Genomic DNA, 13,694 nt, shown 5'->3' with positions numbered 1-13,694 from the left:
CACGCACACACGCACATACACCACGACCCTCGTTTCGATTCCCCCTCGATGTTAAAATATTTAGTCAAAACTTGACTAAATATAAAAATGAAGTAAAAACAAAATAGAAGGAAAAGACAAAATCATATAATGTGAGACTAAAATTTTTTTTAAATTTTTAAATAAATAAATAAAATTTTAAACATCAAATTATAAAACACTTATAACTATTAGATACAGCATTAGGTAACAAAAGATGATTTCTAACAAATAAAAAAAAGACAACAAAATATAAATATATTAATGATTGAATAAATAAATACATACATATTTCAACAAATAAAAAAAATTTTAAAAATGATTTCAACCTAAAGAAAACAAAAACAAAAACCTTTTGATTGCCGGGCACAGATGAAGTAAACAAGAAAGTTGTCTAACTCCATCGCGTTGGTGCGACCTATTATAGCACCAAATGATAAAAGGTTTTAAAACATCATCTTGCAAGCGGCAACTGGCTGGTTAAGTCTGTTATCTCTGCCAAGCTCAGCGTTAAGCCTGGGGGGGAGCAGGCTCAAAGTTAAGCAAAAAACGCTGTGCTCAACGAACGTAAGACCGCTCATGCACCCCGGTTTTCGCGCTTTCCGCGTAAAGTCAACCATCTCAACTTTGAGCACATTTCCGCCCAGCTTAAGTCGTCTCATGCAACCCACCCCAGGACTCCAAGTGTAACCAAGGCGAACGACAAGAAGAAAAAGTGTAAAACGACGGTAGAAAAGGATGGAATGTGGAGTCGACCCACTGTAGTGCCAAGTGTTAATGCTTTTGTAATATTCGTTCACACATGCGTCCATATTTGTTTCACAGAGCCACGTGGAACAGTACACCGGGAAAAAGTTCTCCCATGTGGAACCTCACATCTTCGCCATCGCGGAGGCTGCCTACCAGAGCCTGGGGAGCTCGGAGGACAACCAGTCATGCATCATTAGTGGCGAGAGTGGAGCGGGAAAGGTAAATGTCACCTTTGATATTTGAACTATGTTTGATTGAGCAGGTATTTACCGAGTTTTGTCCATGGAATGTGAAGTGTTCAGTGAGAGCAAGTGTGTGTGTATTAGTACAGCGCATAGCGAACAGTGTCTCTAAATGCACCACATGAACCATCGAGGTCGTACACCTTATTTTCTTCGTTCGGGATTGTCTCTTTAAGCGCCTTATCACCAATAATGCGCAGAAAAAGAAAGTAAGACTGCGCATGCACCCGTGACAGATTTCCCCTGAAGTATTTGACATGTGGGTCAACATTGGTTAGTTTGTGCGTTTCTATATATATTTGGGGCAAATGAGCTTTTCTCTAATCTCTTTACTGAGACATCCATGGGTCTTTTATTCCGAAATGTAAATCGGTTGGTGTTCTGGCCTCCTCCTCCTCATCCTTCTTCTCCTCCTCCTCCTCCTCCTTCTCATCCTTCTTCTCATCCTTCTTCTCCTTCTCATCCTTCTTCTTCTTTTCATCCTCTTCCTCCTCCTTCACATCCTCGAAACCCTCAACCTATGAAAGTAAAAGAGTAAAGTGTACGCACTGTTGGTCAGGTAACTGCGCTTAATGCAAACTTCAATGCTTTTTGTGGAGAACAAAATAATTTGCGAAATCTTGGAACAACAAGAGGCGGCGGTGACGGTAGTGATGATGATTATGAGAAGGATGCCGACGACAACGAAAACAACGACAGCGATAATCACAGTGATCATAACGAAGATGCTATCTGGTAATATGCCTGAGAACGAGTCGCTCAAATGAGAATCCGCTGCCTTCAAACCAAATGTTTGGCAGAAAGGCTGGATTGACATTGAAGCAGCCATGAAAGGAAATACTGGTCTTTCCCTCTGGGGAAATGCCATCCTACTAAATACCAAGCAAATAGGAGACCGGTACTTTTTCTCATCACGAAGCTACAGACTACCGCTACCGGTGACACAGACTGATGTTAGGCGCTACTCAGATTTAAATCAGTACCGAAACAATCGGATGGGAGAGAGTGGGGGGTGGGGGTGGCAGGAAATGACGCTGAAAAGGACAATAGGGTAGGAAGAAAGGTAAAGTTTCTCGACGGAGTGCGTCTTTGAAGTATTGATTATGTCTATACTTAGGGGAAATGCTTCCTCCGAAATCGATTCACACGTTGTCTTCTTTCCGTTTTGTAGCCAAGTGCACTTGAATTTCTTTGTAGGCTCAACTAGTGTAAGGAAGCATGTTATGTGCGCAGTTTTCATGAAAAGTAGATCCGTTGATTTTTGAGTCACTTGAGAAAAAGTGACTCTATGTAATCGGTCAGTGTTAGTCTGTCCGGCCGGCCGTCCGGCCGGCCGTCCGTAGACACCACCTTAACGTTGGACTTTTCTCGGAAACTATCAAAGCGATCCGGCTCATATTTTGTTTAGTCGTGACCTCCAATGACCTCTACACTTTAACGATGGTTTCGTTGACCTTTGACCTTTTTCAAGGTCACAGGTCAGCGTCAAAGGAAAAATTAGACATTTTATATCTTTGACAAAGTTCATCGGATGTGATAGAAACTTTGTAGGATTATTCTTTACATCAAAGTATTTACATCTGTAGCCTTTTACGAACGTTATCAGAAAAACAAGGGAGATAACTAGCCTTTTCTGTTCGGCAACACACAACTTAACGTTGGGCTTTTCTCGGAAACTATAAAAGTGACCGGGCTCAAATTTTATGTGAACGTGACTCCCAGTGACCTCTACACTTTGACGTCTGCTTTGGTGACCTTTGACCTTTTTCAAGGTCACAGTAATGTCTTGAAGGAAAAAAATTGAAATATCATATCTCTGAAACTATTCATCGGATTTGATTCAAACTTTATAGGATTATTCTTTACATCAAATTATTTACATCTGTATTGTGTTGTGAATAGCAATTTCTTCCTGTCCATCTGATGCCTCATATAATATTCAGAACTGCGAAAGTGACTCGATCGAGCGTTTGCTCTTCTTGTTACTTTTTATTATACTCTTCCGAGAGATGACACATGTATATAACAAAGAAACAATAATTTGTTTCAGGATGGTAATGATTGCGAGTGACATACTAATGAGATATGTATATATTCAAGATCGTCATGTTCACGTTTCCCATTTTGAACTTACGCGCTCGCCGAAGGCCTTTGCAGTTGAACTAAAGGCCGTATGTATGTCAACCCGACACAAGGCCCTTTGCCATTGGAAATAAGAGCGCTGGGGATACTAAGTGCACCAGTAAGTGGCACTTACAAACTGATGCACTGAGGTTCAGTTCAATCTGCCAAGGACAACGAGCGTCAGTGTTTCTTCGTCAACAGAAGACCTTTCTTTGAGTCTCTCAAAATTGGATGCACTTACGAAGACATTGGATCAAAATCCATTACAGTAACTGAAGACAAGGCCCCGTGTACTGCTATGGCTGATTTAGTAACAGTTTTATTTGTCAGTAATAAACGGACTTTAGTGCTTCTTCTTTATCAACAAAATACCTTTGTTTGAATGTCTGGTGTTTCCATACAGAGACATTGAACCAAAATGCATGACAGCAGTACCTGAAGACCAGGCCATGGTTAAAACCGCCATCGCCGATCCTGATACAGTTTTATGTTTCAGAAATAAGCGGGCGGTAGGCTTTAGTGCTTTTTTTCTACATCAACAAAACCCCTTTGTGTGAATGTCAGGCTTGTAGCTACGAAGACATGGAACCAAAATCCATTACAACAGCAACTTAAGACGGGGCTATTGAATATCGTCAAGGCTTATTTAGCTGCAGTTTCATCTGTCACCAATAGTTGGACAACAAGATTCAATGGTTCTTCTATTGCATCAACAAAAGATATAAAAAGTCGTACTTAGCCTACAACCACGAAGACATTCGACCTAATTCCATTAGTGCAGTAACCAAAGACAGGGGTAATGTAAACAACTGTCATTGCTGATTTATTTTTATTTTTGTCTGTCACTGATACTTTCAATGTGTTCAGTGTTTCTTATTGCATGAACAAAAGCCGGTTTAAAAAGTCTGGTTTGTACTCACGAAGACATTGTCGATTGAATCAAAATTAATTACGCAGCGGTAACTATGGACACATATCGCCATGACTGCTTTAGCGGAACGGAATACCTTTGTGTTAATGACGTGCATTGAACCAGAATCTGTCACAGAAGTAAGCGTAGACAGAAGTATCGTCATGGCTGACCTACATTCAGTTTTATATGTCGCAGATAAACGGATAGAGAGCTTCAGCCCTTCTTCTCTATCAGCAAAAGACCATTGAAGTTACAGAATTAATTACCTTATGGAATTGCTAATTAGTATTGCCATGGCTAATTCAGCTCCAGTTTTATGGAGCACTGACGAACGAAGAGTGTCTTCAATGTTTCTTCTACGTTGTGGGCATTTTATGGACACTAGGCGCGAAGACGTGGAACCAAAGTTCATGAGAGAAGTAACAGTTTCTGTAGACAGTAGAGGGCAAGATGTCTTTGAGCCCCCGTCTCATTGGGCCCCCATCTCATTTGGCCCCCGTCTCGTTGGGCCCCCGTCTCGTTGGGTCCCCGTCTCATTGGGCCCCCGTCTTGTTGGGCCCCCAAGTCTAGATATTATGACCTTTCAGGGTCAATGTCATTTAAAGGTCAAAGGGGGATTTAGACATGCCGGCCTTCTTGTGAGTATTACCAGTCCGTCGAAAGCTGACGAATTGAAATAATCTAAAGTAATGAGCTGCGTCTACATCCCATTACTGGATTGCGTAAATGTGTGTACAGCCGCACTCGCCTAAACGAAACACGCTTAAGCAAAAAACTCGGATATCTGAAACCAAAATCAATTCCCCGCTAGACCCCCTCTTTGTAAGACTATTTATAATTTGGATAAGCCAAACTCTGTCAAAAAATAGCTAACTCAAACACGGACATCTCAAACGTGATTTTGACAGATAAGCCAAACTCTAAACATTGTCGGAGAGACATTTTTTTTAATTTTTGCTTGAAAAACACGTCAGGAAGATAAATATATTTCGTCACGGCTATAATTATCCTACGGAAACGAACACGTCACCTGTTTTTGAGTATGCGGGGAAACTGATGACGTGTGCCCCATGTTTTGCAGGCGCCATTGTTTGGACAGAAAGACTGGTGTGCGTGAATTAGGTGGTGGGTTCAGGGTTAGAGATGGGATGGCCGAGGGAGGGTCTGTGATGGTTTACGGGAGGCTTACTGTGCCTTTAACGTGGAGGGGTTGTACCTTTGCATTGCTGAAATACAGAATATACCGTTCAGGCTTGTTTATTATGCTGAGGGCCTAAAGAGACGGGGGCCCAATGACACGTTTTGTTATTGCTACAAAAAGTGTGGGGGCCCAATGAGACGGGGCCCCAATGAGACGGGGGCCCAATGAGACGGGGGCGCCCAATGACACGTTTTGTTATTGCTACCAAAAAAAGTGTGGGGGCCCAATGAGACGGGGGCCCAATGAGACGGGGGCCCAATGAGACGGGGGCCCAATGAGACGGGGGCGCAAAGGGCAAACCCCCAGTAGAGAGTACCGTCATGCCTGATTTAGCTAGTGTTATCGGTAACTGATAAGCGGGTAGATGTCTGAAAGCAGTCGGGGAGCGTTTTCTGTAGGCAATCAGAGAATGTTTTTCAATTGTAGGCTATCGTCTTAAATGTTTTCTGTCTCTAGTTGACGATGAGATATTTGGTTAGCCGTGGTTGTTTGGGCCGTCTGTGTGGAAGTAGCAAGCATATCAGATAAATGTCTGGGGCTCGATTTGTACACGTTTTATAGCTTTACTTGAAGCGGAGGAAAAACAGTCAGAAATTGCGGAAATGGAAACCTTTTTTGTACAGCTTAGCCGTACGACCTTCACTGTAATGGTGCAATTCCTTCCTTTGTTGTTTAAAATATGACCTTTCAGGGTTATTGTTTTTTGGTCAGTGTCCGTCCGCCGTCCGCCTAACTGTCGCCATCCCCTGAAATAGTCCCTGTAACTTTGAACCAGGGTGTGTTCTGAATAAAAATCTCGTCTGTAAAGGAGAAACTAATCGCATAATTGTTTACGTTTGTTTTAGGTCATACTAGAACACATATTAACATACATTCCTGGATTCAATTTTGTTGAGAGGCACGGGGGCGGATGGAGGGGAGGGGGGGGGGAGGGGGGCGCTTTTCTTCTGTCCTTACTTCTCTCTGTTCCGTGGTGCTGAATGTCTGGTCATCCGCCAGCAGAGGTGACAACAAACCGAGTTTACTGCCAGAGAGCGCCCGTCGATGTTATGAATGCTATTTTTGTTTCCTTACTGTATTTTCATCTTTCTTGTTATTCCCTTCTGTTTTGATTTGCAAGCATCTCAGTTTAACCATATCCAATTCAGTCTCCTGATTTTGTTATATTTAGTCAAGTTTTTACTAAATATTTTAACATCGAGGGGGAATCGAAACGAGGGTCGTGGTGTATGTGCGTGCGTGTGTGTGTGTGTGTGTGTAGAGCGATTCAGACTAAACTACTGGACCGATCTTTATGAAATTTGACATGAGAGTTCCTGGGTATGAAATCCCCGAACGTTTTTTTCATTTTTTGGATAAATGTCTTTGATGACGTCATATCCGGCTTTTCGTGAAAGTTGAGGCGGCACTGTCACGCCCTCATTTTTCAACCAAATTGGTTCAAATTTTGGTCAAGTAATCTTCGACGAAGCCCGGGGTTCGGTATTGCATTTCAGCTTGGTGGCTTAAAATTGAATTGATGACTTTGGTCAATAAAAATCGGAAAATTGTAAAAAAAAAAAAAAAATTATAAAACGATCCAAATTTACGTTCATCTTATTCTCCATCATTTGCTGATTCCAAAAACATATAAATATGTTATATTCGGATTAAAAACAAGCTCTGAAAATTAAATATATAAAAATTATTATCAAAAGTAAATTGTCCAAATCAATTTAAAAACACTTTCATCTTATTTCTTGTCGGTTCCTGATTCCAAAAACATATAGATATGATATGTTTGGATTAAAAACACGCTCAGAAAGTTAAAACAAAGAGAGGTACAGAAAAGCGTGCTATCCTTCTTAGCGCAACTACTACCCCGCTCTTCTTGTCAATTTAACTGCCTTTGCCATGAGCGGTGGCCTGACGATGCTACGAGTAAAATGGCATTGCGTTCAGTTTCATTCTGTGAGTTCGACAGCTACTTGACTAAATATTGTATTTTCGCCTTACGCGACTTGTTTTTGTTTTTGTTTGTTTGCTTCTTTCGTGCTTGTCACACTTCCAACAGTGCTAATTAAGAAATAAAATATCACCGGTGCAGACCTGTTTACCCTTACTATTTTGGAGTAATTTATTACAATTTTTTAGGCTTTTTTTTGTGGAAAATACTCTTTGAGTCCAGACTACGATTTTCAAATGTGCTTCAAATTAGGTTTGTGTTGCTAATGTTGGCGTTTGTAACCACTGGGTTACTATTTTGGTCATCAGATTACTATTTTTTTTACTTGACCATTACTCTTGTCAAGTGTTGGGGGTAAACAGGTCTGCCGGTGTACTAATATTTGTATATCGTCTATGTTGCCTTTCAGACGGAAACGACCAAGTTCATCTTACAGTACCTGTGCTCTATCACCAACCACACGTCTTTCTGGACAGAGCAGCAAATTCTTGAGGCCAACACAGTGCTGGAGGCTTTTGGTGAGTAAATCAATGACAATGTGCTCCATTGAAGTTTTTTCTTGTTCGTTGCCTACCCCCCCCCCCCCCCCCCCCCTCTCTCCCCTTCTTGACAACTGTTCGGCCTCACCGTCTCCGATCTTCCCATGCTTTTTTTAAATGCAATTAGTTTCTCCGTCCACGTTTACACATACCCCCAAAATCAACATCTTGACTTGCGCTGAGTGAAATTATATTTGATGAATTCATATTGAACAATGAAGATTGCCACTAATGCTCGTTAAGAAATTAATTGATAAAACAAAGTTGGTTCAGGCTGTTGAGTGTTAGGGTGTGTCCAAGTGGAGGGATGGCCTTATCCCATGTAAAAGCCTGGACAGATCTGAGATGGTTGTCTGGATCGTTTACACGTGTCGGTGTCTGGGGAATGGAGTGGGATCATGTAACTTGTTGATGCAGAAAACGGTATCAGACAGGCGAAATAAATACAGGAAATAGAGAAGTTGAAATACAAAATAATGGAGACTTGGCATCGTATTGAGAAGGGGCCTCCTCTATTGCCCGGTCAAATTAATGCAGACGTGACGACAGATACATTCTGGGTTTGAGTCCAGTGATACGAAAATGTTAATGTGACAATCGGCACGTTGTAGCTGCAGCGGAGAGTTTCCACTCCTCGTCTATCATAACATCAGTGTCATCTCTGTATGCTAGTGGAGTGCCACACAGAATGTAGCATCGGACCCAGTATGATGTTCAACACAGGAATGACAGCAGTGGCTGCTGTCATCCTGAACTCAGGTCAAAAATGAGTTACTTCCCTTCGGGTCTCATTGTATCCCTGACAGGATGCCTTTGTTTTCCTTGTCTGGAGAGGAAATCGATATTTTACATATTTAGATCTTTTCGTAATGTGTTATGGATATGAGCAGATTCGCGGTCGTCGATAATGATTTTTCATGGTGTTGTGTAATTTTTAAATTACAAAGGAATTGATATGTAAGACAGTTTCAAGCGAGCTATTTTTCGCGGCTGTATTTACTGTGCAAACAACTCTAAATATGGCAAAAGTGTCACGTGATAATCAACCGTTTGGTTTCGACGATCGCTGGAGCAGACGATTTTTTCTGTAATCAGTTGACAGTGATGCAACCATATATATTACGGTCTCCTTCCAGCAGCAGTCCCAAAATGTCCAATTGTTTTGACCTTAGAACGATGTCTTTACCATAACTGTGAAGAACAGAACGGAGATCACTGTCGAAGTCGGCCAATCTGCAATCATTTTCGTCTCGCGAACACTGCTCGCGAACAACATATGGGAGATAACTCTGTATTCTTGTTTTGATAGATTCGCGTAGGACTTTAGCGTCCGGTCAGAGAGACAACTGGCGATAGCCGTGGAGCGATGATTATCAGAATGTGGCTGCTGTAACATGGCGATGGTTGTTATGTCACGCGGTCGCAGACGCGTCTGTGTGTAAACATAGAGGTGACCAGTTTGGCCGTCCGTGTGAGCTTGCATTACGATGTTCTTGGACAGCTGAACATTATGTTTCTGGTGTTAAATTGTGTTGAGGCCGGATAGTCAAGTTTGAGACGAGCCATTTTGTTGAAGATGAGACGAGAATATCCAGTACACCCCCCCCCCACACACACACACACACACACCCTACCCTCCTCTCTCTCCCTCTCTCTCTCTCTCTATCTGTGTCTGTCTGTCTGTCTGTGTCTCTCTGTATCTGTCTGTCTGCCTGTCTGTCTGTCTCTCTCTGTCTCTCTCTCTGTCTCTCTCTCTCTCTCTCTCTCTCTCTCTCTCTCTCTCTCTCTCTCTCTCTCACACACACACACTGTGGAAGGTGCAGAGAGAGAGAGAGGGGCTGAGAGAGAGAGAGGGGGGAGAAAGAGAGGGAGAGAGAAAGAGAGGGAGAGAGAGAGAGAGAGTACCTGCGTGGGCTAAAAGCGGCAGCGCAAAAGGAAAAACAGACTTAGCACGTAACTAAATTATCAATGCGGACACAGTTACATTGCATACCCCCTGCCCCAGACACACACACAAATTGATTCAGTCAGCGTATTCGCCGCTTGTATCGTTGGCACAAGGAAAGTCCAAGCTACCCCATACCTCGTATAACGAAAAGCTGTCAACTCTTCAGCAAACACAAGAGTTTATATGTTGACCACTGTCCACTGAGGCTTATTGATTATGCACTCCCATGGGCTTTGATTGATCACTGACAGGCCACCTGTCATGTTCAGTAACTGTCCGACTGATCGCGACTACCTCTCGTAAAAGTTATACAGTTCGGACGATTCTGTGAAGTGATTCGGGGGAGGGGGGTGGGGAAGGGAGCTCTGACGGTGTTGCACTGGGCTGTTTGGTAATGCCCGCGAGTTATTAGCGGTTAGAATATATAGGATGGGTTTGTTATGGTGCACTGACTAGGACCTACGAACGAATGGAAGAGGGGGAGGGGGGTTGTGGGGGGGGGGGGGGGGGAGTTCCTGAGTCAACGACAGTGACACCCGTAACAAAAGGCAGTGACTTTGAAAAGAGAAGCTTCAGTGGATAATGGTTTGCGCGATTGTGTGTGTGCGTGGGGGGGGGGGGGGGTATGTGCTTGCTGTCGTGTGGGTATGTGCGTGAGCGCGTGTGTGTGTGTGTGTGAGCGCGTGTGTGTGTGTGTGTGTGAGCGCGTGTGTGTGTGTGTGTGTGTGAGCGCGTATGAGCGCGCCATCATCACCATCCCCTCTCTTGCCCCTATCTAGGCAAAAAGGCACTCAGTATGGCCCTACTCTACCCCTACAATCAAAAGAAACGGGCGATTAGACAGACGTAACGTGTTTGCATAGGAACTCACTTCCTTTTGAACACTGCAGTCCCCAAACCAAAACAGCTCATCTAAGGTGCTTACGAGGGGGCGAAACAGCGAAACCCATGTTTCCAATTTAGGACTCTCTCCAAATTTGGACCTGATTTTCTCAGACTTTCTATTCTTAATATCAGGCAAAGCTATCATTTACATATTTTTTTCTTTAAAATGTTAAAGAACTTAAACGTTCAATAAATTAAGCTTCAGTCTTGCTTTTTGATGTCAGGTACAAAATTATTTAAGCAAAATATTATCACTACGTACAGACATTCCTTCCTTTTCTTTTTTGGGTTGATGTGTTTGTGTGTTTTCAAGTAAAGAAGATGTTCCGCTTATCCCCATGTAAAAGCCTGCGCGGATCTCGGGTGATTTACATGACGGTTTACACGAGATGGAAAGTATCTGTATGTTTGATGCTCCCTCTCAGAGACGGAGCTAGACAGACATAGCAAAGAACAAGATATCAAACAGACTTTGTTTTAAGAATCAACAACAACAACAAATGTACATTTTTTTTCATATTTTTGGGGTCTTAAAAAAGGTGCAACTGTAGGTGCGGTTGGCCAACTTCACACCTGTAGTGGTCAGCTGGTCAGAGTGAATCAGGCGTGTTGCATCTCAGTGGTGCTGGCCGAATTGTGCGTTAGTGATGCCTAGGTGTTTAGTGGCTCAGTGTGCCAGGACTTATACAGCATGATTGACTGACTGTTAGGGTTTAACGTCCTCTTAGACCAACTGGTCTATATTGGGACAGGTATTGGTAATACGCTGAAGATATGGTGTGATACTTTGATTCGAACAAGCCCGCTGTGGCTGTCTTCTTCGACACACCAGCATTGGGTTTGTCTCGTCAAAGTATCGAGATACGATTATGATAATCAGAGACGAGAGATGATGCATGCGTGTCTTCCAAGCCCTGCGACTTTCGCTGTGAACGTGGGATCTTTTTCGTGCGCATGTGTGCACACGGGGATGTTTGGACACCGAAGAGAGTCTGGCTCTGCACAAAGTTGACTCCGAGAAATAAATCTCTGGGGATCGAACCCACGCTGATAGCGACCAACTGGCTACAAAGCCAGCGCGCTACCAACTGAGCTACGTCCCCGCCCAGCATGATTGATAGGCTATTGACTAACTGGGCCGAGTCACGAAACGAGTTTTGCGTATCTGCTTATTGGGGTTTCCCAGAATGTTTGACCAGCATGAGATGGACTTTCAACCCCTTTATGCCTGTGTGTGGATGTGTATGTGACTGTCTGACTGTCTGTGTGTCTCTCTCTCTCCCCTCTCTCTCTCTCTCTCTCTCTCTCTCTCTCTCTCTCTCCCCTCTCTCTCTCTCTCTCTCTCTCTCTCTCTCTCTCTCTCTCTCTCTCTCTCTCTCTCTCTCTCTCTCTCACCAAAGGATATTTCAATTTTGATTTGGAACAAGATTACTAAATTGAATTCATTCTTCCCTTGTTTATAAATCAACTTTTGGACGTTGATTTTGTAATGTTTGATGAATAGTCGTGACCGGAAGATTTATTTTTTAGTATTTTTGTCGCTGTGAACTTGTAATTACTTTCCCCAAAAAGAGAACATCATCAACCTATTTATAACCGTTCATTGTCATTATCGAATTGCAGTTCCCAAAAAAAGAATATCACTAAAGTGTCTAAAACAATAGGTTATTGTCACTTGCATAACACCATATTAGAAAGGACATTGTTCAATGTTTTGGGTAAGCCTACTTATATTATGGGTATAGAGTAGTCCAATAGAGCGATGCTTTATTGTTGGGTGGTAGTGGTTGTCACACTATATTTGTAAAAGATTGTCACTGGTTTGTTCTGACCTGTTAGCTTAGGGAGGTAGCTTGGCTCAACATTTACTCAGGCATTTACTGAATTAACACGGGGATTAAAAACAAGAAAAGAATCTTCACATACTGACACAGGTGTACTCTTTTCTTGAACGGAAACAGGAGGGGGAGGGACACATAGTTTATAAATGTATACCTGAACTTGTTTGGGTTTGAGGTAGGGGGAAACAATTACATCTGTAAACCTTGATTTGTTGAAAAGTTTGAGGAAGGGAGGGGGAAGCAGTTGCTTATCTACCTGAATTTGTTGGAGATTATTCAAGTAAGGTTAATGGAGGGTGGGGGTGTTAGTTTACCTTTATAGCAGAATTTGTGTAAGGCGGTTCAAATAAAGTTGAGGTGCCCCGAATACCTAGGAAGGCGGAAGTGTTAGGATGTTTAGATTCCTCCCTTTACTTCTGCGCCTTGTCGATGATGTAAGGGAACATTAGCGAGGCAGCATCCGAGCGCTGAGTTTATCTCTGTGCACTTTTTGTTTAGAGGTTACGGCCTATGCACGTGCGCATCGCTATCACGTTTAATGGGTTTGGGGGCCAGGGTCGAGGAGGGTTGTAGAGAGAAGAGAGAGAGAGCGAGAGAGAGGGGGGGGGGGGGGTGCAAAATGTGTTTTCTGCAAATAAGCCAGGGTGGTTGCGAGGAGCGAGAAAATTCTATTTCAGATAGTTTTGTCAATTTTTCTAAACATTTTTCTATTTCCTGTTTTAATGCGACATTCCCGCGCGTGCGCATGCAAGTGTGTGTGTGTGTTTGATAGTGAGAGAGAGTTTTGTCTCACTCGAGGGAAAATTATTTTTTAGACAGAGAAAGATAGAGAGAGCAATTTATTTAAAAACAAATTTTTTTAAGTAAATCGACCAGTTACCACTTCTTTTCTGTAGGAGTCGTAGGTTAGCTGTACCTATCATTCAGAAAAGGAGAATTCGATTGAGAAAGAGATAGAGGGTGAGGGGGGTGCAGATTGAGGTTTCATCAGGGTCTTTAAAATAACAAAAACATCTGCCCCTGTGCTGTAATGAGTGTGTGTGTGAGAGAGAGAGAGAGAGAGAGAGAGAGAGAGAGAGAGAGAGAGAGAGAGAGAGAGAGAGAGAGAGAGAGAGAGAGAGAGAGAGAGAGAGAGAGAGAGAGAGAGAGAGAGAGAGAGAGAGAGAGAGAGAGAGAGAGAGGAGGATGAGGATGGAACTTTATTTTTCAAGGATAGAGATTTAAGGCGACGCCTTTTCTTACAACCGGTCCTTACTTCTAATACAAATGTCTAATAAATGATAAACAA

The 13,694-nt window shown here is 42.8% G+C and overlaps 1 protein-coding gene across 1 annotated transcript in view; it reads left to right on the top strand.

Annotated features, from left to right (window-relative positions):
• Window positions 1–13,694, top strand: part of LOC138952819 (myosin-I heavy chain-like) — a 181,102-nt gene that overhangs the window by 40,809 nt on the left and 126,599 nt on the right. The window contains exons 4-5 of the mRNA XM_070324555.1: window positions 844–987; window positions 7,603–7,711. Of these exons, the coding sequence (XP_070180656.1) occupies window positions 844–987; window positions 7,603–7,711 (253 nt within the window). The remainder of the gene's footprint in view (window positions 1–843; window positions 988–7,602; window positions 7,712–13,694) is intronic.

The sequence above is a fragment of the Littorina saxatilis genome, linkage group LG17 (assembly GCF_037325665.1).
Source record: "Littorina saxatilis isolate snail1 linkage group LG17, US_GU_Lsax_2.0, whole genome shotgun sequence".
Lineage (NCBI taxonomy): Eukaryota > Metazoa > Mollusca > Gastropoda > Littorinimorpha > Littorinidae > Littorina > Littorina saxatilis.
This window is presented reverse-complemented; position numbering and strand designations above follow the sequence as displayed.